At 44.1% G+C, this 26,243-nt stretch overlaps 3 protein-coding genes and 1 long non-coding RNA gene across 4 annotated transcripts; 3 read left to right on the forward strand and 1 right to left on the reverse strand.

Annotated features, from left to right (window-relative positions):
• Positions 1–39: 39 nt before the first annotated feature.
• On the forward strand, positions 40–2,696 carry LOC119911300. Its single transcript, XR_005445840.1, has 9 exons — positions 40–133; positions 244–364; positions 445–615; positions 1,289–1,386; positions 1,490–1,637; positions 1,783–1,959; positions 2,043–2,174; positions 2,478–2,552; positions 2,625–2,696. It is a non-coding gene; the product is annotated as an uncharacterized LOC119911300 (long non-coding RNA).
• A 2,419-nt stretch (positions 2,697–5,115) lies between these two features.
• LOC119911938 lies at positions 5,116–7,793 on the forward strand. Its single transcript, XM_038730911.1, has 6 exons — positions 5,116–5,244; positions 6,256–6,570; positions 6,659–6,768; positions 6,887–7,392; positions 7,453–7,549; positions 7,668–7,793. The coding sequence occupies exons 1-6, from the start codon at positions 5,142–5,144 to the stop codon at positions 7,791–7,793; spliced, it is 1,257 nt and encodes a 418-aa protein (XP_038586839.1). The 5' UTR covers positions 5,116–5,141.
• On the reverse strand, positions 7,790–10,061 carry LOC119911939 (collagen alpha-1(XI) chain-like). The gene is made up of 6 exons (XM_038730912.1): positions 10,029–10,061; positions 9,683–9,858; positions 9,534–9,592; positions 8,976–9,299; positions 8,048–8,192; positions 7,790–7,796 (listed from the first exon to the last, which is right to left on the reverse strand). The coding sequence occupies exons 1-6, from the start codon at positions 10,059–10,061 to the stop codon at positions 7,790–7,792; spliced, it is 744 nt and encodes a 247-aa protein (XP_038586840.1).
• Positions 10,062–10,066: 5 nt separating this feature from the next.
• On the forward strand, positions 10,067–12,960 carry LOC119911940 (zona pellucida sperm-binding protein 4-like; the record flags this gene model as incomplete). Its single annotated transcript, XM_038730913.1, has 9 exons — positions 10,067–10,364; positions 10,479–10,601; positions 10,683–10,855; positions 11,545–11,642; positions 11,747–11,895; positions 12,042–12,219; positions 12,304–12,436; positions 12,741–12,815; positions 12,888–12,960. Coding segments are annotated over 9 exons (1,236 nt in total), but the record flags the coding sequence as incomplete, so codon positions are not given.
• Positions 12,961–26,243: the final 13,283 nt, after the last annotated feature.

Genomic DNA, 26,243 nt, shown 5'->3' on the forward strand with positions numbered 1-26,243 from the left:
CCCGGCCGCAACGGCCTGCATGTCCGCAACGGCCTGGAGCGCTCCTAGGCCCGGATCACCCCAAGGGCCCCCATCCCCACAACAGCCTTCATCCCGCAAGGGCCGCAACTACCAACATTGCCAACGACACATGGTCAGTACAAAGTACGTCAGCAAATGTGCTGAATAGAAATGTTGTACAGTAACACTTTACTGGATTTGGTTTTTGATGTCAGAATTTATTTTTGGTCTTTGTCCTATTAGGTTGTGGCATCCCCACAGGAGAGCAGGTGACTTGTGGCCAGTCAGGAATATCGTCCTCAGACTGTGAGATGATGGGATGCTGTGTGGATTCTTCTACATACCTGCTACTACCCAATGGATGGTGAGGCTTCTGATTTTAAAAAAATATTCAAATAGGAAATGTCTGTCTTTCAAGTGACTTTGTCCCCCCCCTCTCTTTAGAGTGCACTGTTGATCAACACTTTGTGTTCGCCATTCGTGCCAACTCTGCATCAATCCCTGTGGACCCCACAAGCTTGTTGTTTCTGGGAGTACAAACTGTAAACAGTCATTGTCAACGACAAAGTTGCCATCTTTAAGTTCAAAAATTCAGAATGTGGAGTTCATGCTTATGTAAGTCATGCCTTTGTTTATATTTTTCCCAGTGCGCTTTCCACTTTTACTTTTTTAGCAAGTTGGAAGATGCTTCACAACTTGACCTCTGTAAAACTTAATTTAAAAGCCTAGTCCTAGTTAAGCTATATTCACACTGCAGGCCTGAGGCTCAATTTCAATTGAGATTGACTGAACAATTGCAAGATCCTTGAAGGGGAGATGATTTTATTTTCTGCAATGGGGTTATACCTATACTGTGAACAGAAGGATTACATTTAACTTTCAGTTAAGTTGCTAGAGACTTCATGTTCTCTGACAGGCAGGAAAAAGGCCTGTCCCTGAGCGCTTGTCCAAATACAGGCAGCACGTTTAATGCTGCAGCCCTCTAAGTTTCCCTCGACTTCCTCGCCCTGACCTGCCATTGTAGCGCACGGTAGGTCACAGGTTGATAGTGTGCATCTAGATTTCAGATTTTAACTGTGCTGTAAGGTGCACAGAATATTATGTGTTTCTCAATGTGGTGGTCATTAAAAGAGCAGATTGCTAAATCACAAGTAAAGGGATTTTATAAATGCATCACTCTAAACATACTGGGAGTCTTGGGAGGGTGTGCTCAGGCATACATTATGCATGCTGTGTAATCTGCTGGGAAACCTGAAGCAAACAGCTGACAAGTTGACTTTTCTGACAGGAAGTTGGTGAGACGATGATCTACCTGGCTGAAGTGCAGACTGTCGTCCAATCTCTGACCCTCCAGTATGGCGTAATTGCAACACGTGATCCACTCAGGTTAGTGTTACACAATACACTTTGACTCTGTGGGCACAATTCTACCACTCTGTGTGTGTTTGTGTAGTGCTAAGCTTAAATGTTAACCCACGTATCTGCATAGGTTCATGGTGAGTGTCGCTATAGCAAAGCAGGCGTTGCTCCGCAGTCACTAACCAGCATTGGCTACATGGTGAAGACCCCGAGTTCCACCTTGCCGTCAGCGGTCCTCTCTAATGGCTTATATGCTGTTGACTTGAGAATTGCTAAAGGTTGGGTATTTATGCCTTATTTTCTATACCAATTGCAACAAGTACAATCTGATTCTGCTGGAGTAGGATTGCATACGAGTAGCTCTGAAATATGGACTTGTCAAATTCATTGACTGTTTGCTCTTTGTCTGTCTAACCCCAACAGATCAGACGTATTCAAGCTACTTGCCCACAAATAATCAGCCCTTGCGACTGCTCCTTGGCAGTCCAGTCTATCTTGAACTGCGCCTGATATCACCAAAACCAGATGCGGTAATCCTTGTCAACTACTGTGTAGCTTACCTCGCTCTGCAAGGAATGCACTGGTGCTTATTTATGAAGGGTAAGCATGACCGAACTCCATGTGTACTAAAACACACCTCCTCGCCCTCTTTCTGCCTAACCATGAGTCATATTTGTCTCCAGGTGTCCCAACCTTTATGCTCCAAATGTGTCCCTCCTTAAATCATTGACTGCAAAAATCGTCATCAGAGGCGGTTTGTGGTTGAAGCCTTCCAGTTTATGGTTCAAAAGACAAACAAATACCTTGATGAAGAAGTGAGTAATCAGGAAGCCGTTATGGGTCTAAATGGTCAAAGCTATGCTGTGTACAACTGCCCTGACACAGTAATGTGGTGACTTATTCTATCCCGCTATTATGATTGCAAAGCGGAAATGAAATTTACCAAATATGTCAATGTAATATTTGTCTAGCTTTCAAGTGTCTGCTCCAAACTGAATTGCCTCCACTTGAGATTTTGTACTTTAGAGGCAACAGTGCTGTCATTCTGTGGAAAACGCATATGGGATGTATACACTTTTTCTGCCATGGTGAATGGTGTGTTTGTTTTTCCCCTGTAGATCTATTTCATGTGCTCTACAGAAGTGTGTTTACCAGCAGATAGGCCATGTGAACAACGGTGCTTTGATGGAAAGGTGAGTCTGTAAACTATGCCAATGTCCTATCAGCTCAGTGTATTTAAGTCTAATCAATTTCTTTTCTTCTAGGCACCATAAGGATGCTGCAGAAGACTTAAGGAGGGGGGGGGGGGAATAAATCGCATTTTATAACACGGTAAACCAGGTCTTGTGGTTTTTGTTAATGTAGACTTGTAAGTCTGTAAATGACTTGTGTGGGGTGAAACGGTGACACTGTTCTTACAAGGATACTGTTGGTGGTGATCTTCAGCCTTTTGAGCAGAGGAATCTATCCACTGTATATTGTAGATAAAGAGGGAAAATGAGAATGCAAATATCCCTAGAGGATCAACGGAAACGCCTCAGAATAATGCAGTACTTCAACACCAAAACTACATCCTCCCCAGTTGAAAAGTACTTGGATGATATATTGGGTTGTGAATGGTGTGCTATATAAAGGTAACATGACAAGGGAAAATACGAGTACTGATCAAGTTTTATTAGTGGTTGGACTTTGTTGAAGAGACTGCACAAAATGACATTCTGAGAATTATGAAGAAACAGAGATACAGCTTAAAAATGAGGGCAGAAAGCTGGACAAAAGAAACCATTACTATGTTCATATCTAAATGTCTGTATTAAAACAACAAAGATGATGACATTTGTAAACCGTAAGACGGTGTCTTCAGTTCTGGCATGCATTTTGACCCCTTAGTAGCTAATGGTCATAATTTTTTACATAGAGCAGAAATTTACTTTTCAGCTGTATCGCTGCCTCTTGAGCTTGCAGTGTAAATGTGATTTTTAGTTTTATGTACATTGTCTGTGGTGCACAACCAGAGGAATTGGTTAAATAATGAGATGCCTTGCACTGGGCATGTAGGTGACATGGCAGGATCTGGTCCATCAATAACAAAAAATACCACTGCTTACTTCATAAAAGCACAACTTTATTCACTGATTTTGCTGAAACTGGATCATATTTGATGGAAAATATTTCCTGGTTTCAGGCCTGGCGCCAGGATGAAGTGACTGAGGGGGGGATCTCTGTGTGTCAGACATGCTCACAAGTCTTTGAGCTAGAGTCCAAGGCCCAAGCCCTGAACCCTCAGACTTTACTGACGTCACTGGCTCAAAATGCTGTGAACGGGACAGCACTTTATCACGTTACCTTGACGGCGCTGAAACACATTGCGCACCTTTTATGTTTTTGCCTTGTTTTTAAGTCCTGCAGGCGATTGCCCTACAGAGTGGAGGAGAGGTAGCCTAAATGTCAATATATATTTGTCAATAATCATTAATACACTATAGTTGGTCAAATGGCATCGTTATCATTTCCCATTCCCTTTTAAAGCCAGGTGCGCATGTACTTTGGCGCATTGCTATTATGGTGCTTTCAGACCAAAAGTGAAGCAATCGTTGGGGCGGTGCGTTACATACAAAGTCAAATATAAGGCCAACGCCTACAAGGGAATTTCTACTTCACTACTAAAAAAAACACCCAGGTTTTTCTTTTGGTTCTAGAGAATATGATTACAAGAAAGGACATTAATGTTTTAAATGATAAAGACTTTTGAATAGTCTGCTTATTTGACGTGGTGCAGTAGTAGACTATATGGGTGTTTGTGTTCTTGTACTGAAATATTTGCAATAAACTCTTTTGCCACCCCCGAGAAATTTCGGTGTCTTATTTTATATTTTTCTTCTAGTTAAAGACGCTGAAAGGTGTGATTTCTGATCCATCATCATGGAAGAACTTTAAAAGATAAAAGTCCGGCAATGCTCTGTGAAATACATTTGAACATAGCCGTTTACATGAAGCTTTTCTTTTGGAGACTGAAATGAAAGCCAGCTGAGTTTAATTATTTCAGTCAGTGAAATCCATCCATCCGTCAGTGAAATGAAGCATTTAAATGTTAATGACAACCTTTATTAGGTATAACTGTAAAGTGTAATCTATTCAACATCTTTGTGATAGAATGTATTTGTGTGATGCTTGTAAGATGGTTTTAGCTGTTGATTCTACTTTGAGATGGAGAGTAGATGGTTTCATATAGTATTTAATCTATTTCAATGATTTTTTTAAACAATGACATGTACACACTGTACATGAGGAAGACAATGACAATATTAGAGACACCTCCAAATGTAATGCAGCACCCAAAGGAAAACCCTGTGTTGATTAAATGTGTAACAAGCAATATCCAAGGTGTTATTTAGAAAAAAAAATAACTGAACATGCTTGCAGTATTCAAAATGTTTGTCTGAAAGATAAATTCCAGTTATACTTAAGAAAAGATTTCAAAAAGTATTTGCACAGACTGTGTGCCTGTAACTTGTAACATAATGTCATACATTTACATCATTAAATGTTGGTCAGTTGATTTATTTTAAAAGAACTGTAACATCTTAGAAACATGAAATAGGCATTTCCTTTAGTAAACAGGCAGTTTTCATTCCCAAACCTGTGACTTTAGTTGAGTAGCGAGTGCCAATCAGTAGTCACCAGGTGCACTCAATTGACTTCAAACCGCCACCCGCTCCGTTCAAGAGGCTATATCTTTGTCTGGGTGCTCAGCAACTGCAGGAGGGCCTTCACATTGATTCATGGCTGGCGTCAGGGTAGAGCTGCTGCTGGTCCTGACTGCGACTCTGCTGGTTTCAGTAGAGGGATGGGCGCGGATCAAGAAAATTCAACGTCCCTCGCCAGGTAAACAACCACCAATGACACAGCACCGATAATAAGCGTGTGGTCACTGAAAGCAGGTTCTTGCAAATGTCGTCTTTTGCATACGTCTACAACTGGACCACTATGTCATTATGAGGGATGGTAACATGCAGACATCGCTTTGTAGCTGTCATTTACAAAGTCATGGACTTTATGATTGTAGTAGGTATGTGAACAAAATTTGCAGCGTGGTCAAATGCTAAAACAAATTGTACAGCTGGAAAGGGCTTGAAATATACTTGAAAATGATAACAAGACCAGGTTTATTGCTTCAATAATTGCACAACACTGGTCATTTAAAAGCCAAAAGTAGTCCCTTACACTTGTCTTGTTTTCCCTGAAGTTAAAGCAAAAGGTGTGACCCTACGGCATGGCTATAGCACACTCTGCTGGCTGCTTCTTATGTTCTTAGTCAATTGAAGCAGATTTTGCGGGCAATAAAACCCCCAAGGTTGTTGTTCAAATTCATTGAAATTTTGTTCACTTGTAGTCTAGCAATTAAACTAAATATCTATTACAGTTGTTTACAAATGTTTATACTTCAGCAAAAAATGAGATTTTTTGTGACTGACAAACTTTGGCGCGCTCACAATGCCAGTATTTCAACGGGAAAGACGGAGTCTTGAAACGAGGAGGTATCTATGGTTTCTGGCGGTGTAATGAATCAGAACCTGGAAGTTCTGCAAAAAGAGTAATTTTCTCAACACTGCAAGACACTGAGGGGAAAAACCAGAGTTAACGTCTATCGGAACAAAGATGGCAGCCGCGATAGTGGAGATTGCCGTGTACCTAGTTTTAGCCTATGTATTTCCATCATATCAAGCATGGATGACCTGAGATGTCTGTGTTTCTGTCCACTCTAGCAACTGCTTAGTCATAAAGACTGGAAGAAACTATTTGGCTGGGCTGTCTACATCGATTTGACAAGAAATGGCTGAATTCTTTTTGACTGCAATCTGTGACATTGGTAACAATTGCCTCTCTCCACTCCAGATGACCGCAGGGAGGACGACAGCGGTGAAGATGCAGTTCTTGAGGATTCATTGCTTCAAGTTGAAGGCGCCACCGCCAGTGGAAACTTCTACAATTTTGCTAACCATGGAGACCAGATTGACACAGTAGATTCTAGTCCAAGAACATGGCGCAGAGGTACTGATAGTAGTTTCCAGATGGAATTTGACAATATCCCTTCAAGGAGCCAGACCAGCGGTACCAGTCGGCGTCGGACTGGGCTAGATGTGGTTTGCAGTGACGCTGGCTTTCAAATTACTGTGCTGAAAGGTTCATTAAGTGAAGTTAAAGTTGTGGGTATGTACTTGACTTTGCTGCCTATTTAAATGTCTTTATTTGCTGAATGCATGTTGTAAACTGACTAGGCTTTCACTTCGTTCATCAGGCTCAAAGGACCTGCTGTCTGTTATGGATGCTCCAGAGTCTTGTGGTTATGAAGTGAACCCTTTGACTAACACCTTGGCTGTACCCTTTACCGGGTGCCATGTGAAACGGGTAGGCTTCTTTAAATGTACTTTGAAGTAATTGCCTTGGCTCTGTAGTCTATATTTTAATGTGTAGTTTTGCATGTCTTGAATTGAGTTCTTTCTTCAAAAAGCTCTTTGTATTACAGAGTGACCGCTACAGCCTGCAGTTGTTGTACGTCAACGCGTTTGATCAGACACAAGTTGCTACCGCATCTTGTGAGAGACGCCTGAAGGTTGACCCAGGCGTATTTCCTGGCTCCAGTGGCCAATCCTATCCCACATTTAAGCGCATTGAGCCAATCCGAGCGCGGCCACAACGGCCTGCATGTCCGCAAAGCCTGGCTCGCCCCAAGAACCTTCATTGCCCTAGGGCCTGGATCACACCAAGGGCCTTCATCCCCGCAACTGCCTGGCTCACCCGTAGGGCCTGGGTCGCCCCAAGGGCCGTCTTCCCCGCAACAGCCTGGATTGCCCCTAGGGCCTGGGTCGTCCCAAGGACCTTCATCCCCGCAACAGCCTGGCTCGCCCCTAGGGCCCGGCTCACCGCAAGGGCCGTCTTCCCAGCAACAGCCCGGCTCACCACAAGAACCTTCATTGCCTCTAGGGCCTTCGTCGCCCCAAGGGCCGTCTTCCCCGCAACAGCCTGGCTCACCTGTAGGGCCTGGGTCGCCCCAAGGGCCTTCATCCCCAGAAGAACCTTCATTGCCTCTAGGGCCTGGGTCGCCCCAAGGGCCTGGCTCACCCGTAGGGCCTGGGTCGCCCCAAGGGCCTTCATCCCCAGAAGAACCTTCATTGCCTCTAGGGCCTGGGTCACCGCAAGGGCCTTCTTACCCGCAACAGCCTGGCTCGCCCCTAGGGCCCAGCTTGCCGCAAGGGCCGTCTTCCCCGCAACAGCCTGGCTCACCCCAAGAACCTTCATGCCCCTAGGGCCTGGGTCACCCCAAGGGCCTTCTTACCCGCAACAGCCTGGGTCACCGCAAGGGCCTTCATCTCCGCAACAGCCTGGGTCGTCGCAAGGGCCTGGCTCGCCCCAAGAACCTTCATTGCCACTAGGGCCTGGGTCGCCGCAAGGGCCTTCATACCCGCAACAGCCTGGCTCGCCCCTAGGGCCCGGCTCACCGCAAGGGCCGTCTTCCCCGCAACAGCCTGGATTGCCCCTAGGGCCTGGGTCGTCCCAAGGGCCTTCATCCCCAGAAGAACCTTCTTTGCCCCTAGGGCCTGGGTCGTCCCAAGGGCCTTCATCCCCAGAAGAACCTTCTTTGCCCCTAGGGCCTGGGTCACCCCAAGGGCCTTCATCCCCGCAACAGCCTGGCTCGCCCCTAGGGCCTGGGTCACCCCAAGGGCCTTCATCCCCGCAACAGCCTGGCTCGCCCCTAGGGCCCGGCTCACCGCAAGGGCCATCTTCCCTGCAACAGCCTGGCTCACCCCAAGAACCTTCTTTGCCCCTGGGGCCTGGGTCGCCCCAACAGCCTGGCTCGCCCCTAGGGCCTGGGTCGTCCCAAGAACCTTCATCCCCGCAACAGCCTGGCTCGCCCCTAGGGCCCGGCTCGCCGCAAGGGCCGTCTTCCCCGCAACAGCCTGGATTGCCCCTAGGGCCTGGGTCGTCCCAAGAACCTTCATCCCCGCAACAGCCTGGCTCGCCCCTAGGGCCCGGCTCACCGCAAGGGCCATCTTCCCCGCAACAGCCTGGCTTGCCCCAAGGGCCCCAACAGCCTGGCTCACCCCAAGGGCCTTCATCCCCACAAGAACCTTCTTTGCCCCTAGGGCCCGGCTCGCCGCAAGGGCCTTCATCCCCGCAACAGCCCGGCTCGCCGCAAGAACCTTCATTGCCTCAACAGCCCGGCTCGCCGCAAGAACCTTCATTGCCTCAACAGCCCGGCTCGCCGCAAGAACCTTCATTGCCTCAACAGCCCGGCTCGCCGCAAGAACCTTCATTGCCTCAACAGCCTGGCTCGCCGCAAGAACCTTCATTGCCTCTAGGGCCTGGGTCACCGCAAGGGCCTTCTTACCCGCAACAGCCTGGCTCGCCCCTAGGGCCCGGCTTGCCGCAAGGACCTTCTTACCCGCAACAGCCTGGCTCGCCCCTAGGGCCCGGCTTGCCGCAAGGACCTTCTTACCCGCAACAGCCTGGCTCGCCCCTAGGGCCCGGCTTGCCGCAAGGACCTTCTTACCCGCAACAGCCTGGCTCGCCCCTAGGGCCTGGCTCACCGCAAGAACCTTCTTTGCCCCTTGGACCTGGGTCGCCCCAACAGCCTGGCTCGCCCCTAGGGCCTGGCTCACCGCAAGAACCTTCTTTGCCCCTTGGACCTGGGTCGCCCCAACAGCCTGGCTCACCCGTAGGGCCTGGGTCGTCCCAAGAACCTTCATCCCCGCAACAGCCTGGCTCGCCCCTAGGGCCCGGCTCGCCGCAAGGGCCGTCTTCCCCGCAACAGCCTGGCTCGCCCCTAGGACCCGGCTCGCCGCAAGGGCCGTCTTCCCCGCAACAGCCTGGATTGCCCCTAGGGCCTGGGTCGTCCCAAGAACCTTCATCCCCGCAACAGCCTGGCTCGCCCCTAGGGCCTGGCTCACCGCAAGGGCCAGCTTCCCCGCAACAGCCTGGCTCGCCCCAAGGGCCTTCATCCCCACAAGAACCTTCTTTGCCCCTTGGACCTGGGTCGCCCCAACAGCCTGGCTCACCCGTAGGGCCTGGGTCGTCCCAAGAACCTTCATCCCCGCAACAGCCTGGCTCGCCCCTAGGGCCCGGCTCGCCGCAAGGGCAGTCTTCCCCGCAACAGCCTGGCTCGCCCCTAGGACCCGGCTCGCCGCAAGGGCCGTCTTCCCCGCAACAGCCTGGATTGCCCCTAGGGCCTGGGTCGTCCCAAGAACCTTCATCCCCGCAACAGCCTGGCTCGCCCCTAGGGCCCGGCTCACCGCAAGGGCCAGCTTCCCCGCAACAGCCTGGCTCGCCCCAAGGGCCTTCATCCCCACAAGAACCTTCTTTGCCCCTTGGACCTGGGTCGCCCCAACAGCCTGGCTCACCCGTAGGGCCTGGGTCGCCGCAAGGGTCTTCATCCCCGCAACAGCCTGGCTCACCCCTAGGGCCTGGGTCGTCCCAAGAACCTTCATCCCCGCAACAGCCTGGCTCGCCCCTAGGGCCCGGCTCGCCGCAAGGGCCGTCTTCCCCGCAACAGCCTGGATTGCCCCTAGGGCCTGGGTCGTCCCAAGAACCTTCATCCCCGCAACAGCCTGGCTCGCCCCTAGGGCCTGGGTCGTCCCAAGAACCTTCATCCCCGCAACAGCCTGGCTCACCCCTAGGGCCTGGGTCGCCGCAAGGGTCTTCATCCCCGCAACAGCCTGGCTCACCCCTAGGGCCTGGGTCGCCGCAAGGGTCTTCATCCCCGCAACAGCCTGGCTCACCCCTAGGGCCTGGGTCGCCGCAAGGGTCTTCATCCCCACAACTGCCTGGATTGCCCCAAGAACCTTCATCCCCGCAAATTCATCCAACCAGAGCGCGGCCGCAACGGCCTGCATGTCCGCAACGGCCTGGAGCGCTCCTAGGGCCCGGATCACCCCAAGGGCCCCCATCCCCACAACAGCCTTCATCCCCGCAAGGGCCGCAACTACCAACATTGCCAACGACACATGGTCAGTACAAAGTACGTTCAGCAAATGTGCTGAATAGAAATGTTGTACAGTAACACTTTACTGGATTTTGGTTTTTGATGTCAGAATTTATTTTTTTGGTCTTTGTCCTATTAGGTTGTGGCATCCCCACAGGAGAGCAGGTGACTTGTGGCCAGTCAGGAATATCGTCCTCAGACTGTGAGATGATGGGATGCTGTGTGGATTCTTCTACATCTACCTGCTACTACCCAATGGATGGTGAGGCTTCTGATTTTTAAAAAAATATTCAAATAGGAAATGTCTGTCTTTCAAGTGACTTTTGTCCCCCCCTCTCTTTAGAGTGCACTGTTGATCAACACTTTGTGTTCGCCATTCGTGCCAACTCTGCATCAATCCCTGTGGACCCCACCAAGCTTGTTGTTTCTGGGAGTACAAACTGTAAACCAGTCATTGTCAACGACAAAGTTGCCATCTTTAAGTTCAAAAATTCAGAATGTGGAGTTCATGCTTATGTAAGTCATGCCCTTTGTGTTTATATTTTCCCAGTGCGCTTTCCACTTTGTTACTTTTTTAGCAAGTTGGAAGATGCTTCACAACTTGACCTCTGTAAAACTTAATTTAAAAGCCTAGTCCTAGTTAAGCTATATTCACACTGCAGGCCTTGAGGCTCAATTTCAATTGAGATTGACTGAACAATTGGCAAGATCCTTGAAGGGGAGATGATTTTATTTTCTGCAATGGGGTTACTACCTATACTGTGAACAGAAGGGATTACATTTAACTTTCAGTTAAGTTGCTAGAGACTTCATGTTCTCTGACAGGCAGGAAAAAGGCCTGTCCCTGAGACGCTTGTCCCAAATACAGGCAGCACGTTTAATGCTGCAGCCCTCTAAGTTTCCCTCGACTTCCTCGCCCTGACCTGCCATTGTAGCGCACGGTTATGTCACAGGTTGATAGTGTTGCATCTAGATTTCAGATTTTTAACTGTGCTGTAAGGTGCACAGAATATTATGTGTTTCTCAATGTGGTGGTCATTAAAAGAGCAGATTGCTAAATCACAAGTAAAGGGATTTTATAAATGCACTCACTCTAAACATACTGGGAGTCTTGGAGGGTGTGCTTCAGGCATTACATTATGCATGCTGTGTAATCTGCTGGGAAACCTGAAGCAAACAGCTGACAAGTTGACTTTTCTTGACAGGAAGTTGGTGAGACGATGATCTACCTGGCTGAAGTGCAGACTGTCGTCCAATCTCTGACCCTCCAGTATGGCGTAATTGCAACACGTGATCCACTCAGGTTAGTGTTACACAATACACTTTGACTCTGTGGGCACAATTCTACCACTCTGTTGTGTGTTTGTGTAGTGCTAAGCTTAAATGTTAACCCACGTATCTGCATAGGTTCATGGTTGAGTGTCGCTATAGCAAAGCAGGCGTTGCTCCGCAGTCACTAACCAGCATTGGCTACATGGTGAAGACCCCGAGTTCCACCTTGCCGTCAGCGGTCCTCTCTAATGGCTTATATGCTGTTGACTTGAGAATTGCTAAAGGTTGGGTATTTATGCCTTATTTTCTATACCAATTGCAACAAGTACAATCTTGATTCTGCTGGAGTAGGATTGCATACGAGTAGCTCTGAAATATGGACTTGTCAAATTCATTGACTGTTTGCTCTTTGTCTGTCTAACCCCAACAGATCAGACGTATTCAAGCTACTTGCCCACAAATAATCAGCCCTTGCGACTGCTCCTTGGCAGTCCAGTCTATCTTGAACTGCGCCTGATATCACCAAAACCAGATGCGGTAATCCTTGTCAACTACTGTGTAGCTTACCCTCGCTCTGCAAGGAATGCACTGGTGCTTATTTATGAAGGGTAAGCATGACCGAACTCCATGTGTACTAAAACACACCCTCCTCACCCTCTTTCTGCCTAACCATGAGTCATATTTGTCTCCAGGTGTCCCAACCTTTATGCTCCAAATGTGTCCCTCCTTAAAATCATTGACTGCAAAAATCGTCATCAGAGGCGGTTTGTGGTTGAAGCCTTCCAGTTTATGGTTCAAAAGACAAACAAATACCTTGATGAAGAAGTGAGTAATCAGGAAGCCGTTATGGGTCTAAATGGTCAAAGCTATGCTGTGTACAACTGCCCTGACACAGTAATGTGGTGACTTATTCTATCCCGCTATTATGATTGCAAAGCGGAAATGAAATTTACCAAATATGTCAATGTAATATTTGTCTAGCTTTCAAGTGTCTGCTCCAAACTGAATTGCCTCCACTTGAGATTTTGTACTTTAGAGGCAACAGTGCTGTCATTCTGTGGAAAACGCATATGGGATGTATACACTTTTTCTGCCATGGTGAATGGTGTGTTTTGTTTTTCCCCTGTAGATCTATTTCATGTGCTCTACAGAAGTGTGTTTACCAGCAGATAGGCCATGTGAACAACGGTGCTTTGATGGAAAGGTGAGTCTGTAAACTATGCCAATGTCCTATCAGCTCAGTGTATTTAAGTCTAATCAATTTCTTTTCTTCTAGGCACCATAAGGATGCTGCAGAAGACTTAAGGAGGGGGGGGGGGGGAATAAATCGCATTTTATAACACGGTAAACCAGGTCTTGTGGTTTTTGTTAATGTAGACTTGTAAGTCTGTAAATGACTTGTGTGGGGTGAAACGGTGACACTGTTCTTACAAGGATACTGTTGGTGGTGATCTTCAGCCTTTTGAGCAGAGGAATCTATCCACTGTATATTGTAGATAAAGAGGGAAAATGAGAATGCAAATATCCCTAGAGGATCAACGGAAACGCCTCAGAATAATGCAGTACTTCAACACCAAAACTACATCCTCCCCAGTTGAAAAGTACTTGGATGATATATTGGGTTGTGAATGGTGTGCTATATAAAGGTAACATGACAAGGGAAAATACGAGTACTGATCAAGTTTTATTAGTGGTTGGACTTTGTTGAAGAGACTGCACAAAATGACATTCTGAGAATTATGAAGAAACAGAGATACAGCTTAAAAATGAGGGCAGAAAGCTGGACAAAAGAAACCATTACTATGTTCATATCTAAATGTGTCTGTATTAAAACAACAAAGATGATGACATTTGTAAACCGTAAGACGGTGTCTTCAGTTCTGGCATGCATTTTTTGACCCCTTAGTAGCTAATGGTCATAATTTTTTACATAGAGCAGAAATTTACTTTTCAGCTGTATCGCTGCCTCTTGAGCTTGCAGTGTAAATGTGATTTTTAGTTTTTATGTACATTGTCTGTGGTGCACAACCAGAGGAATTGGTTAAATAATGAGATGCCTTGCACTGGGCATGTAGGTGACATGGCAGGATCTGGTCCATCAATAACAAAAAATACCACTGCTTACTTCATAAAAGCACAACTTTATTCACTGATTTTGCTGAAACTGGATCATATTTGATGGAAAATATTTCCTGGTTTCAGGCCTGGCGCCAGGATGAAGTGACTGACGGGGGGGGAATCTCTGTGTGTCAGACATGCTCACAAGTCTTTGAGCTAGAGTCCAAGGCCCAAGCCCTGAACCCTCAGACTTTACTGACGTCACTTGGAAAGTGAGTTTAAGTGGCTGCAAGGGCTCAAAATGCTGTGAACGGGACAGCACTTTATCACGTTACCTTGACGACGCTGAAACACGTTGCGCACTTTTTATTTTATGTTTTTGCCTTGTTTTTAAGTCCTGCAAGCGAGGTGTGCATCAGAGATGCTCACAAGTCTTTGGCACATTAAATACTGTAGCAACACGTCCACAGATTGTTGGACAGCACTTTGTGTACAAACTCACGAGTACACATAAGTGCTTCTGAACAGTATAAACTACAGCTTTCACTAACTGATACACCGACAGCCATCTTTGATCACAAAGTCAGGGTAAGTGCGGTTCCTAACTGATACCCCGACAGCCATCTTTGATCACAAAGTCGGTGTAAGTGCTGAGCTGGAACACACCATTAAACCCACATGAGGAGAGCGTTGCGTGGATTAAATTTGCGTTTGGTCTGAATGCCACATTATGAAAAACACCAATTGACTGACTGAATTGCAGACTCAAAGCAGAGAGGGGATATGGAGATAAGCGTGGACGTGATCTAAAAACCATCTCTGATCATGAAGCCTATGTTACTCTGCAGCTCTGTAGTTTATCAGTGAAGAGTCGGAACTCCAGTCTGGAGACCCTGTCTCCTCTAATGTCTGGATCCTCACTGTGCTGCGTTAATATAAAATGATGAACCGCTTAAGGTTCTTTATTTTGTGTTTTATTGATTTGAGTGTTTTTAAATGATTTACTTTCATAATTAGAGAGGCTGCTGTCAGTCATTTTAAACGTTATGTGCGTAATAAAGTCGCAACAAATGTCGCGGGGTAGCCTATTTGAGCAGCAGAACTGAAAAACAAAGAGGAAACCGAATTCAACTTTGATCTTCTGAAATTATTTAGACGCTCTGATGGAGCTCAGGATGGATCAGGAGGACGGCTGCTTTACTCCAAACAGTTTCACTGTATGAACCTGACCTGTGTGTGAGACCTTTGGATGTGTAGAAGAACACAGAACATCAATTAACATCCTTACCAATGCTGCCAGCGTGTCAGGAGATTTTAATAATCAATGAAGTTACGCTGCTGTACCTTGTGCATAAATGCACACAGTGTCACAGTAATGCGCCCCTAAAATAAGAAAAACAGTGAAATACTGTGCCATTGACTTTAGACCTGTTCTTTGTTCTTTTTCTTCGTCAATGCAAAAAGGCCAATCACTGTGCGCTGGGAGAAAGATAGGACCAATAATCTTTTTGGTCTTTTTAATAACTGTAGGTTATAAGCCTGCTATGCCAATTTCTGTATTTGTTTTCATCCTGTGGTGGTAAAATGTTGGTGTTTTCACTACAGATGCGAACAATTACCTACCTTACCCAGCTGAATTTTATGTAGCATAATTTAGAAAAATGACTATTGTTGTTTTCATAGGCGCTATAATAATAATAATAATAATGTAGAATAAGGTGTCCTCAGGCTACTGTTCTGCTTGTTTTTACGGACTCCATCGGGCATGCAGACCAGTAGTTAAACATACAACAGTTTAAAAGTCTAAACAAAAGTATTTATTGAAGAAACCATCAATTCCAAAACTCAAAGTAGATTTTTACCCAATGGAAAAAAATATTTTCTTGCTGAACAATAGCCTACATGGCGGTGTAAAATTATTTTTCACAGATAAAAAAACACACACGAGGGAGCCACACACTCAAGGGACCACAAAACACACCTGTAGCCTAGTAAGGAAAGACAACTTTGCACTAGCCTATTTCATAGGCTACATGTTTATTGCCATACCACTCTTCATGTTAGGCCTATTGGCACATGTTTTATACCTCACAATAATTGCAAGCCATAATTTAGGGCTGAATACAGCGTTTGTGCATGTTAACTCAAACAGGTCTCAGAATTCCTCTCACGGAATGACCTCCTAGATCCATATTAGTCTGGTTTTAAGAGTGCCCATTCTACTGAAACGGCTCTTCTGTCTGTAACAGAAGCCCTAAGGTCAGCTAAAGCTGCAGCCCAATCCTTGGTTCTTATCCTGCTTGACCTATCAGCTGCCTTTGACACAGTCAACCACAAGATCCTGCTATCCGCTCTTTCAGCAATGGGCATCTCGAGTAAAGCACTCCTGTGGTTTGAATCCTACCTCTCTGGCGTCAAGGACAATTATCCTCCTCCCACTACCTCTCCACAGGGGTGCCCCAAGGCTCAGTGCTAGGGCTCCTTCTCTTCTCAATTTACACCACCTCACTGGGGCTGATCATTCACTTGCGAGGCTTACCACTGCTACGTAGACGATACGCAACTCTACCTATCCTTCGCAGATCACAGACTGTCTCTCGGACATATCTGCATGAATGAAGGCTTGCCACCGTCAACTAAAGCTCTCTAAGACTGAACTCTTGGTCATTCCAGCCAAGCAATCTATCCACCATCACTCCAACCAAGGTGGTGAGAAACTTGGGTGTCATGATTGATGACCAGCTGTCCTTTTTAGACCATGTTGCTGCTGTCCCTCGGTCATGCCGCTTTGCTCTATACAACATAAGGAAAATCAGGCCCTACCTCACTCAGTACGCCACCCAACTTCTGGTACAGGGCATGGTTATCTCTAGCCTCGACTATTGCAATGCCCTCCTAGCAGGTCATCCAACTTGTGTGAAACCCTTACAAATGGTTCAGAACGCAGCAGCACGCCTGGTTTTTGATCAGCCCAAAAGGACTCTTGTCACTCCATTACTCAGTGACCTCCACTGGCTCCCCGTGGCCTCCAGAATCAAATTCAAGTCACTAATGCTTGCATACAGAGTGACTACTGGGTCTGCACCCATCTACCTAAACTCCATAATACAAACTTACGTTCCTTCTTGGCCGCTACGCTACTCCAACGAACGCCGCCTGGCTCTGCCATCCCTTCACACAAAGCAATCCCAGTCCCGGCTGTTCTCATCTGTGACACCACGATGGTGGAACGAGCTACCACACGCCATCAGAGCAGGGGCGTCCCTCTCTAACTTCAAGAAGCTCTTGAAAACTCATCTCTTCCGAGAACACTTCCTCTTATAACACATCTAACTCCTAACCTCTAAAATGCACTTCCTGTGCTCTTCTTCTTCTATCACCTACAATTATCTTGTATTGATTGTTTTTTTTTGTTTTGATTGCACTTTTTGTAAACTCTTACTTCCTTCCCTAGGTATTTACCACATTGATGCGATAGGTACTATGAGGTCTTACTAGTATTTATTGCTGCTCTTACTAGTATGTATTGTCAGTTGTAGATCTGTATTTGATGCTCTGTTGTTTCTCAAATGTAGGTCGCTTTGGATAGAAGTGTCTGCCAAATGAGTAAATGTAAATGTTTACTCTGTGCAAGTGGATCGCTGTCGGATGATGAGCCATCAGATGCAGAATGAATCCAAGACACATCACTCACTCCTAACTTCCCCACCATCGGACTGTCCTTCACTCACTGCGCTGAGCTAGTCTGCATGCCTGTTTAGTGGTAGACTAAAGGTGTTGCCAGTGTCCGAGGGTTTTGGGGTTTCCAGCTGATAAATTGGTTTATTCTCTTTTCAAAGACAAAAAACAATTGTAACTCAATTATTTGCTCAACCCCTCAGCCTGTTTTTATTTTCCATTTAACTCTTTTAACCCTGATTGCACACTGCACTGAAACTTTTACTGTCCTGTTTTACCCTGTTTTTTTAAAAACCCTGTTTTTATATTCTATTTCACCCTTTTCCAAATCATATTTTAATATGTTTCTTTTTCAATGTCCTTGTGTTGCTTTTATGTTTAATGTAAAGTACTTTGAATTGCCTTGTTGTAGAAATGTGCTATACAAATAAACTTGCCTTGCCTTTTATTTTGTATTTTTTGCGTGTATTTCCTATCCTGACCGGCCTGATAGTGGAGGTCTGCAGTTGGACCCTCTTGAATCTATCTGCATATAATCTGCATGCGGGTTGTTACTATGGTTTTGGTATTGGAGTCAAAAATGATCTCTAGCTCTGGGGCTTTCAGATCTTTTAATGCTTTTTTGGGTTTAATTCAGTTTGATGAACCACCAGGGAAAGGCCGTGCTCTGTACTGTTCGTACTTGTGTAAAGTAAAATAAAAGTTAAATTGAGTCATTTACTTTTTCTCTCTGGTACTCATTTCAGGACCTCCCAGATTTCCCCCCATACCTGGAGGATGTGAGCCTGAGCAGGGTTTAAGGACTGATGATATTATCAAGGCTGGCCCCATCACCTACCATCACTCTCTTCAAATTAATGCTGGACTGGCAGGACAAAGCAGAACACCACTCCTTCCTCCAGCACTATAAAAGGGCCCTGTTGTCACTTTCAGATATTTACATCATGATTTATGGTAACCACATCTTGTAATTGTGGCACTGTTTTTGTGGATTTGGATGATGTCGACAGTACAGTGAAGCAGGGCTCTGCAGTGCAACTCTTTCAAATATGCCCATAAATGATTTACAAGCACAGTGGGTGAGTGAAGACTAAAAGCTACTGTAAATAATGTTAAGGTTATATTATACCAATAATCATTTATACTAGTTCCTCCTCCAGGTTGTGGTTAGAGCCTCTGCAGTGGACAGATGTAGATTTAGCTAAAAATCTACTACATTTGCAGGACCATGTCGAGCATTCAGATCCAGTAGTCTTCACATCATAAAATGGTCATTGCACACAAGAAGGAGCTCAGGCATATTATAAGTGTATATAATAAATTAATTCTGTGCTACTTGAACATTTTTGGACTACTGTCCTCCTTAGGAGGAAGGTTAGCATAATGCTACAAGCAAATTAGCAAGCTTAGGAATAGATCCATGATATCTCATTTTAACCCATGGGATTTATTACATTTTTTTACTTATTACAAAGTATTTTGAATCATCAAAATTTAAAGATCAGGTTTTGGGCAGTTTTATTAACTACACAAGCTCAAACAATAAACCAACAAGATGTTAAGGCCAATGCTGCAGAGATACAAAAGGATGAAAGCAAACTGTTACCAAAGCACAATTGCCACCAGGATGCCCTGACACCACCACCCACAGGTGTGCGCCACCACCTAAAGACAGCAAGTCACACATAAAACACCACACAATAAGGCTCAGTTTAAGGTCCACACAAACACACACACAGTGAAAGGAAGAGGGGATCCCACAGTCCACCACCCTGTCAGCCTTGCAGAAGACTCGAAGAAGAGGGAGAAGGGCTGAGGGAAGTCACGCAGCCGAAAAACAAGTAAACTGCCCCACCCTTAGCAGAACCTAGCAATTGGCAAAAACCATTCACATGGCCCATCCATCTGTAACAGAGTCTCCTAAAAAGAATCTCCATTTAAAATCAGGACACAAAAATCCATAGTTGATCAGGCAGGCAAAACAGCAGTGGCTATACAACCCTCAACTAATGCCGTAAATCATCCACATAGGTCTGACTCCACCTCATTCAAGGAGCAGACGTTTAAGGCAACTCAGGGCATCAACCTCCACGGCCATCTCTGTGGTGAACTCTAGCAGAACAGGCCATGCAGTCAACAGGGTCTTGGCGACAGGTGGCTTAAAATGCCTGTAATAAAAACAATTTAAAAATTGTTTACAAAAGTTGGATGGCATACCATCCAAAATCCTAACCTGCTCCCTAATCACACTGCATCAAGAGAGATCCTGAGTGCTTTTCTTCTTCTTCTTCTTCTTTAGGGTTTAATGGCGGTTGGCAAACCAGTTTAACGGTGCATTACCGCCACAAGCTGGACTGGAGTGTGGAACGAGAGATTAAGCAGGAAATAAATGAAATAAACAAAACCAAAAAAAAAAGAAAAAAAAAAAAGAAACACATAAATTAAATTATTTTTTCTAACTCAGTTTCTTTAAGAAACTTAACAACGTCTAGAACACATTTTAATCTGTTACAGAATACTATTGTTAGTTACTCACACTTACAAATCTACCATGTGAGACTGAAGTAACTTAGTTACATGAAAACAAAAACAAAACGATGCTTACTACACTTTACACACATCTCGAAATCACACTACAGAACATTTTATACTGCAATCACATTACATACTGAATCAAGCTAAACATAGAAAAACAAGTTTTATTGTACCTGTGGATTAATAGAGAAATGACCAAAGTTAGCTAGTCATGTGTGGATCGATCCCATATTACTTGGTATTGGATTGTATAGGAATTAAGTGGTATGGCACATCACTAAAGTTAGCATCTTGCTCAAGCCAGAGCTCGTTTATTTCGGAGATGCGCATGAGCAGGGCTTACATATACAGGCTCCCTACTTGATCCACAGCAGTACAAGACCACCATCTACTGACGAGCAAGTGTATTTCCTTTATGTTAAGACTTCAGAGTAGGCCTATTAGAATAGAACAATTATTAACAAAAAATGTGGGATGTCTGTTTACATAAATCTAAACACGTAGCATGTTCAACCTACTACATATGCACATTGCCATGTTAGTGCCATCAATTAATTGAAAATAAGTGACCAGAAAGTATGAGCAGAAATGTGCAATGCTGTTCACTCTGGCTTACATTTAATACATGTTATTTGCTTTGTGATGCACTTAGGTGACTGTAACAAGTGCATAGACGCCCACATCAGTACTTGTGCACCTTTTTGCTGTTGTGTGACATCTCTGAAGCAACCCTCCTCATGAATCTGAATGATTGCTGTGATTCATGGCTCCTCGTTGGCCACGACCGGAAAAGACACGTTAATATGTACATTTTTAATGCATAGGCAAGTTTAATAGTATTATCATTTCATTTAATGCATAAAAATATACTGTTAACATGACCAAACTTTACTTATAAACAAGCATTTTGATAGTGTCTAAACAAAAAATCTGCTTTTCCATGTTTAACACAGAGTGCCATGGATATCTGTGACACAGTGACATTGTAAATCGTGCATCTAAAATTAATTACGTCACTTTTTTTTTTACCTTATTCCTGCATCTTTACTGCAAATGGCACTGTGCTACTCTCTGATTTTTAGTACAGATTTCAATAAAATAGTTATCCAAAAATGATATTTCAGTCCTGAGTATTGTCGGACGGTATTACTTTCAGGCTGCATACAGTCCAAAAAAGTGAGGAGGACTTGCCTCATAGGTAATTAGAACATTGTCTTTTAAAAATTGTGTTAATAGTGTTAATTTACCTAACTGAGTCCAGCTGATGTATTAGATGTCCAAGCTCAGCAGCTATGTAAGGACTCTCTGAAGCTGTCTTCTGGATTTTACCAGGTCAAAACTTTGGAAACAAATACTTTAACTTTCAAATCTACAATCACATCAAGCTTGAACTTTGTCCCCCCAGTAGAAACACTGAACTTCAAAAATCAGTTATTGCACGTTTAATTCTAAATAAACTATGTAAACATACTGAGTACTCTTTTTCTTCTGATATAATCCGCTCTCTCTTTAAAGTAGATTTGGCTTTCTTTTCAACATGTGACCTCTGCATGTGTTTATCACATGTAATGACTCACTCAGTGAACGTGCTCAGTCCACTGTGTCTTGTCTTGTTATGTCTACATGTACAAGATAGCTCCGTGGTTTTTAATTAAGATATTGTGCTCTTATTTCAGTTTGACCAGCAGGAAGCCGGACAGCCGCTGTTTTCTGTGTCTTTAGTCTTCACAGATTCTGACAGGCTGCAGAACTTTTGCTGCTTCCAGAAGTCTTGTGTTTTGTGATCCTGAAGAGTCACAGTTTAAAGCTGAAAGAGTAACTGGGATGACAGTCAGATTCTACAAATACATGTATATGATCAATAGCATTTAGTTTTATGGAATTTAATGTGTTTTGTCTGAACTAATGACTTTCTTCAGTAGCCTGTATAATCTGTAAACGAGTAGTACTTTTCTCCACCAGGGGACACTAATAAACATTATAATACAACTAGATGTTTGAACCTGCTGAACCTGGTCAACACAGCGGACAGCAGAGCAGGGAGGTGAAGGTGGAGACAGTGAATCAGGTGAAGTGAAGGTAAATTTTAACTCTACTTGATGACAACTGTTACTGTAAACATATACAAGGAAGGTTAAAATCAAGATACTCTGAGACGTTTCACCTCTCATCCAGGAGGCTTCTTCAGTTCTGACAGCCAAGTAATCTCTGTGGGGTCATTCTCACGGTGATGGATACCGCCTGATGCGTTAGTGCTCCTGGCTGGTCGTTGGAGTTACGTGAGGCCAAGTCTGAAGGCATTGTTACCTAGTGTGTGAAACATGACTTTTGTCTTGTGGTCTGCGCCAGCTCTATCGTACAACATTTTATAAAGAACATTTCCTGGCAGAGAGGCAAGGGGATTGGCCAAAAATGGGCATGTTTGACATCACATCTGGTCCATACACAGAAGTGCATCTAAGGCAGTCAAGCTTGTGTTTAGGAAGATTCTTTATTGTCACATATACACATACATGTTGCGAAATTCATTCTCTGCATTTAACCCATCCCACAAGGAATGGTCTGGTCAATGGCACTGACTGGAGAACCTAACATGTTTTTGAATCGTGGGGGGAAACCCACACAGACACGGGGAGAACATGCAAACTCCACACAGAAAGGCCGGGAAGACCGGGGATGGAAACTGCGACCTCTTGCTGTGAGGCCACAGTGCTATCCACTGGACCGCCTGTGTAGAGGAAGTCTTAACCCAAAATCTTTTACTACTGCTTTTTCTACAGTGCTTTTACAATTTCTAACTAACATTTATCTAGTTCCCTTTGTTAAAGGGTTCTCTACACTGACATGTGGGTCGTATGTACGTGAATAAGGACGTTAGTGAAAAATAATTGAAAAAATGTTGTGAACGTTGCATATGGATCATGATGCAACAGGTGGGGCCGGACAAGTTATTGCTTTTATGACTAAAAACCTCTTTGACCTCTTTCGGCTTTAGAAATTGTCTGCAGTTATTTTCACAATGTGAAGCAATTTTTATTATTTTGTTTTTAAATATGAAATGTAAAGTTGTTTCTTTTTGCAGTGACAATAACCCTAGCTATTTTTTTACTGTAAAATAGACTGTATTCGACAATTTAGTAAATGACTGATATGTTTTTTTAATAAATGTATTGTAAATATATTTTTTCATATGCATATACAGTTTTGTTTCACTTTCACTAATGAGTACTTCTTTCAGCTTGGTATTGTCATGTATTTGTCACATATCTTTTACTTGAGTGAAAGTTCAATACCACTGTATAAATACTCTGTTACAAGTAAAAGTCCTGCATTCAACCTTCTGAGGACAGGAAGAAGAGAATTTGCTAGTTTGGGGGCAGCAACTGAGAAGACACTGTCGCCGTAACACTTATTCCTCAATCTCTGGACACCCTTTGAGCCTCAAAAGAGTTTAAATGAAGCCATGTGAGAAGTTTAGAGGAGAAATATCTTAATGTTGCAACTGATAACTCACAGATATCTGGTTTATCTAACAATGTGTGTGTATTTTATGTAAAATTTAAGTTAAGTAATAAACTAAAGCTGTCAAGTAAATGTAGTGGAGTAAAAAGTACAAACTTCCCCTCTAAAATGTTGGTAAAGTAGAATAAAATGAAAATAAAGTAGAGTACAAGTATCAATAAAGTGTATTTAATTACAATACCTTAACATACAATTACATTCCAACCCTGGAGATTGCTCGAGTAAGAATTGCATTCCAACTAATGCCAATATGACAACCAGCCTTTTTGATTTATTCACAATATAGTCGGCATGTTAAGTTTTTGTTTTCACTCTGACACTCTTTTTTTTTTTTTTTTTTTTTTTTTTTTTAATGAGCCAGGTGCTTTCCAAACACCTGAACCTGCCACATTCCTGTCTCTGGATTCTCTCCCACTTCAGTTTAGACTTGCCGCCTTGCCTGTAAGTTTATGTATTATCATCTTTTGCTATTAAGTCACAGAAATGTTCCCGTCTGCCTGGTTGTCTGCATTTGGGTTCTTTCTCCTGCTGCCTGTGAGGAGAAGGATAAACGGGCCTTTTTCATTTTGGGTGAAGGAGAAGAGTATGACCCGCTGCACTCTCTCTTCCACCACCTGTTTTTTTGAACAGTCTTTTAAAGGCAGTTTCATTTCCAGTTGTGCTTGTAACATGGCTTCACTGAGGGTCCATCCATTATAAACGCCTGTTCATTAAGCTTCCAGCAGTTGGAGTTTGCATTTATCTGCTTTGAACAGTTCTGTCAGTGTTGTTTGCCTTCATATAGTAATCTGTGATTGTCTTCAGGTGTTATGCCGGATATAGCTTACACTGCAGGTATCAGTCCCTGCTTTTCAAAGATCTCTTAAAACAATATTCACATGCCTGTATGTATATAACAACATATATTAGTTGCTGTAATAATTCCTCCTCTCCACACTGGCCTCTAAATATTATTTCCCAGTGTGATTTCAATCAATGGGGCCGATGAAAGATAAAGTTCAGATGAAGATCAAATGTCTGTGTTTCACAAATTAAGTGTGTATCTCCCAAATTTATGGTCTTGTTAGTATGAAACTGTCTCATCACTCCATGCAGATCTGATGTTGTCTTCTCTTCAGTCACAAGCTTAATTCTTTCCATTGCACTGTTGCATGTTGTTTATTTCTATCACTAAAACTGAAAACTGTTCATGTAAACAAGCAAATGAAAACGCACTAAAAACACTGAAAGATACCCAGTTGATTTGTCTGACTCTGACTGCTGAAGACTCAAATTAGCTTTGACTGAACTTCAGATACTATTTTTACACAGAATGAGAATTTTTTTCCTGTGTCTCTTACATTATGAAGGGATCTCTTCAGGACCAGTATGGACAAGAGGAACAATTACAGAAACCAAAACTTTCACTTTCACACATGGGCATGTGTTGTTTTAGAGAGACTGCCCCACACCTGCCGTACTGTATTTTTCCAGCTGATGGTGTGAGATGGACAGCTAGGGTTGCATTATTTACATTGAAAGACATTATCTTCCAGGTTAGGATCCCAAAGCTGGAAGAATGGAAAACACTTGTGCTTAGAGCATATAAACTATTTGCAAAATGCTCTGAAGAGATCATGTATATTTAGAGTCTTTAAAGGTTAAATGAGTTGCACACAGTGTTGAGGCAAACAAGCTACAGAGAAAAAACAGATGACAGCCTAAGCCCGAGAAAATCCTGCCCCGACATGCACAAATCAGCAAACAGCATCCAGGTCAAGGGAGAGGGAAAGCTGAGGCAGGGTGAGTGGCTGAAGGCAATTCATGCGCATCACTCCAGAGTAGCTCTCAGGCTGGACCAGTATCACTAATGGACTCATGGAGGTGGGGGGTGATTGCCCCCCTGGTGCCCCTGTGTTGGAAAACTAAACAGCAACAGTTCACTATGATAGATGAAAAGTCCCCGGTAGGATGGCCTTCCAGTGCAGAAAATGTGATGCAGTACCATACGTGCTAAAACATTAGTTGGCCTCTAAATGGTTAAATGGTAATAGTTCCCTGTGCTTTTTTATTAAAGAGCTAGTAACTTTACCTTAAATCTGAGTCACTTGATAAAACAATTTAACCAGGATTTGGAACTGTTTCATCACAAATGCATCATGTCAGCTGGTGGATACTGTATTTTACAGGACAAACTGCTTTGGTTTTTAAAAAGGTTTTGAATGTTACATCCATCTCTCTTTGAAATTATGTGCAACATTAAAATGGAAAATAATTTTAAGGACAGACAGGCAGACATGCTGCAGCTACTGTATGTTCAGGGAGAGGATGAGGACCGGCATTTTTCAGTCAGCAGCATGGCAGCATATTAAACGTGAACCATGAGTTGCTCAGCATTCATGAAAACGGCCTCTGGTTATGTAGTTTTTTTTCCCAGATTGTCTTTGATTGCCCTGTAGTTACTACGTGAGTAGGCGTGTATCAGTGAGTCATGAGTAAAAATCCAAGATATTACCTCACACGGGTTCTTTTGCACCAACGCTGATGAAGGCCACAAGTCAAAACGCATTTGTCTGTCAATAAAGTCATTGTGAATGTCACAGGTTTGGATATTTTCATCCCAAAACCAACCTCACCTCCATCCAAGTAAGTAGCCTACAGTTTTAATTAACACAAAAATATGTATATAGCATTTGCATTTAACTGCGTGCAAGGAGTATTTCTTGTTGATTGGGGTGGTGATGGGGCAGTAAGACGCATGCCTTTGGTGTGATAGACCCGGGATCAACTCCTCACTGTGACACATCCACCGCTGTGTTCCTGAGCAAGACACTTAACCCCTAATTGCTTCAGAGGCGAG

The sequence above is a fragment of the Micropterus salmoides genome, unplaced genomic scaffold (assembly GCF_014851395.1).
Source record: "Micropterus salmoides isolate LMB-PRFRI ecotype aquatic unplaced genomic scaffold, ASM1485139v1 Ms_hic_scaffold_2, whole genome shotgun sequence".
NCBI classification, from domain to species: Eukaryota; Metazoa; Chordata; class Actinopteri; order Centrarchiformes; family Centrarchidae; genus Micropterus; species Micropterus salmoides.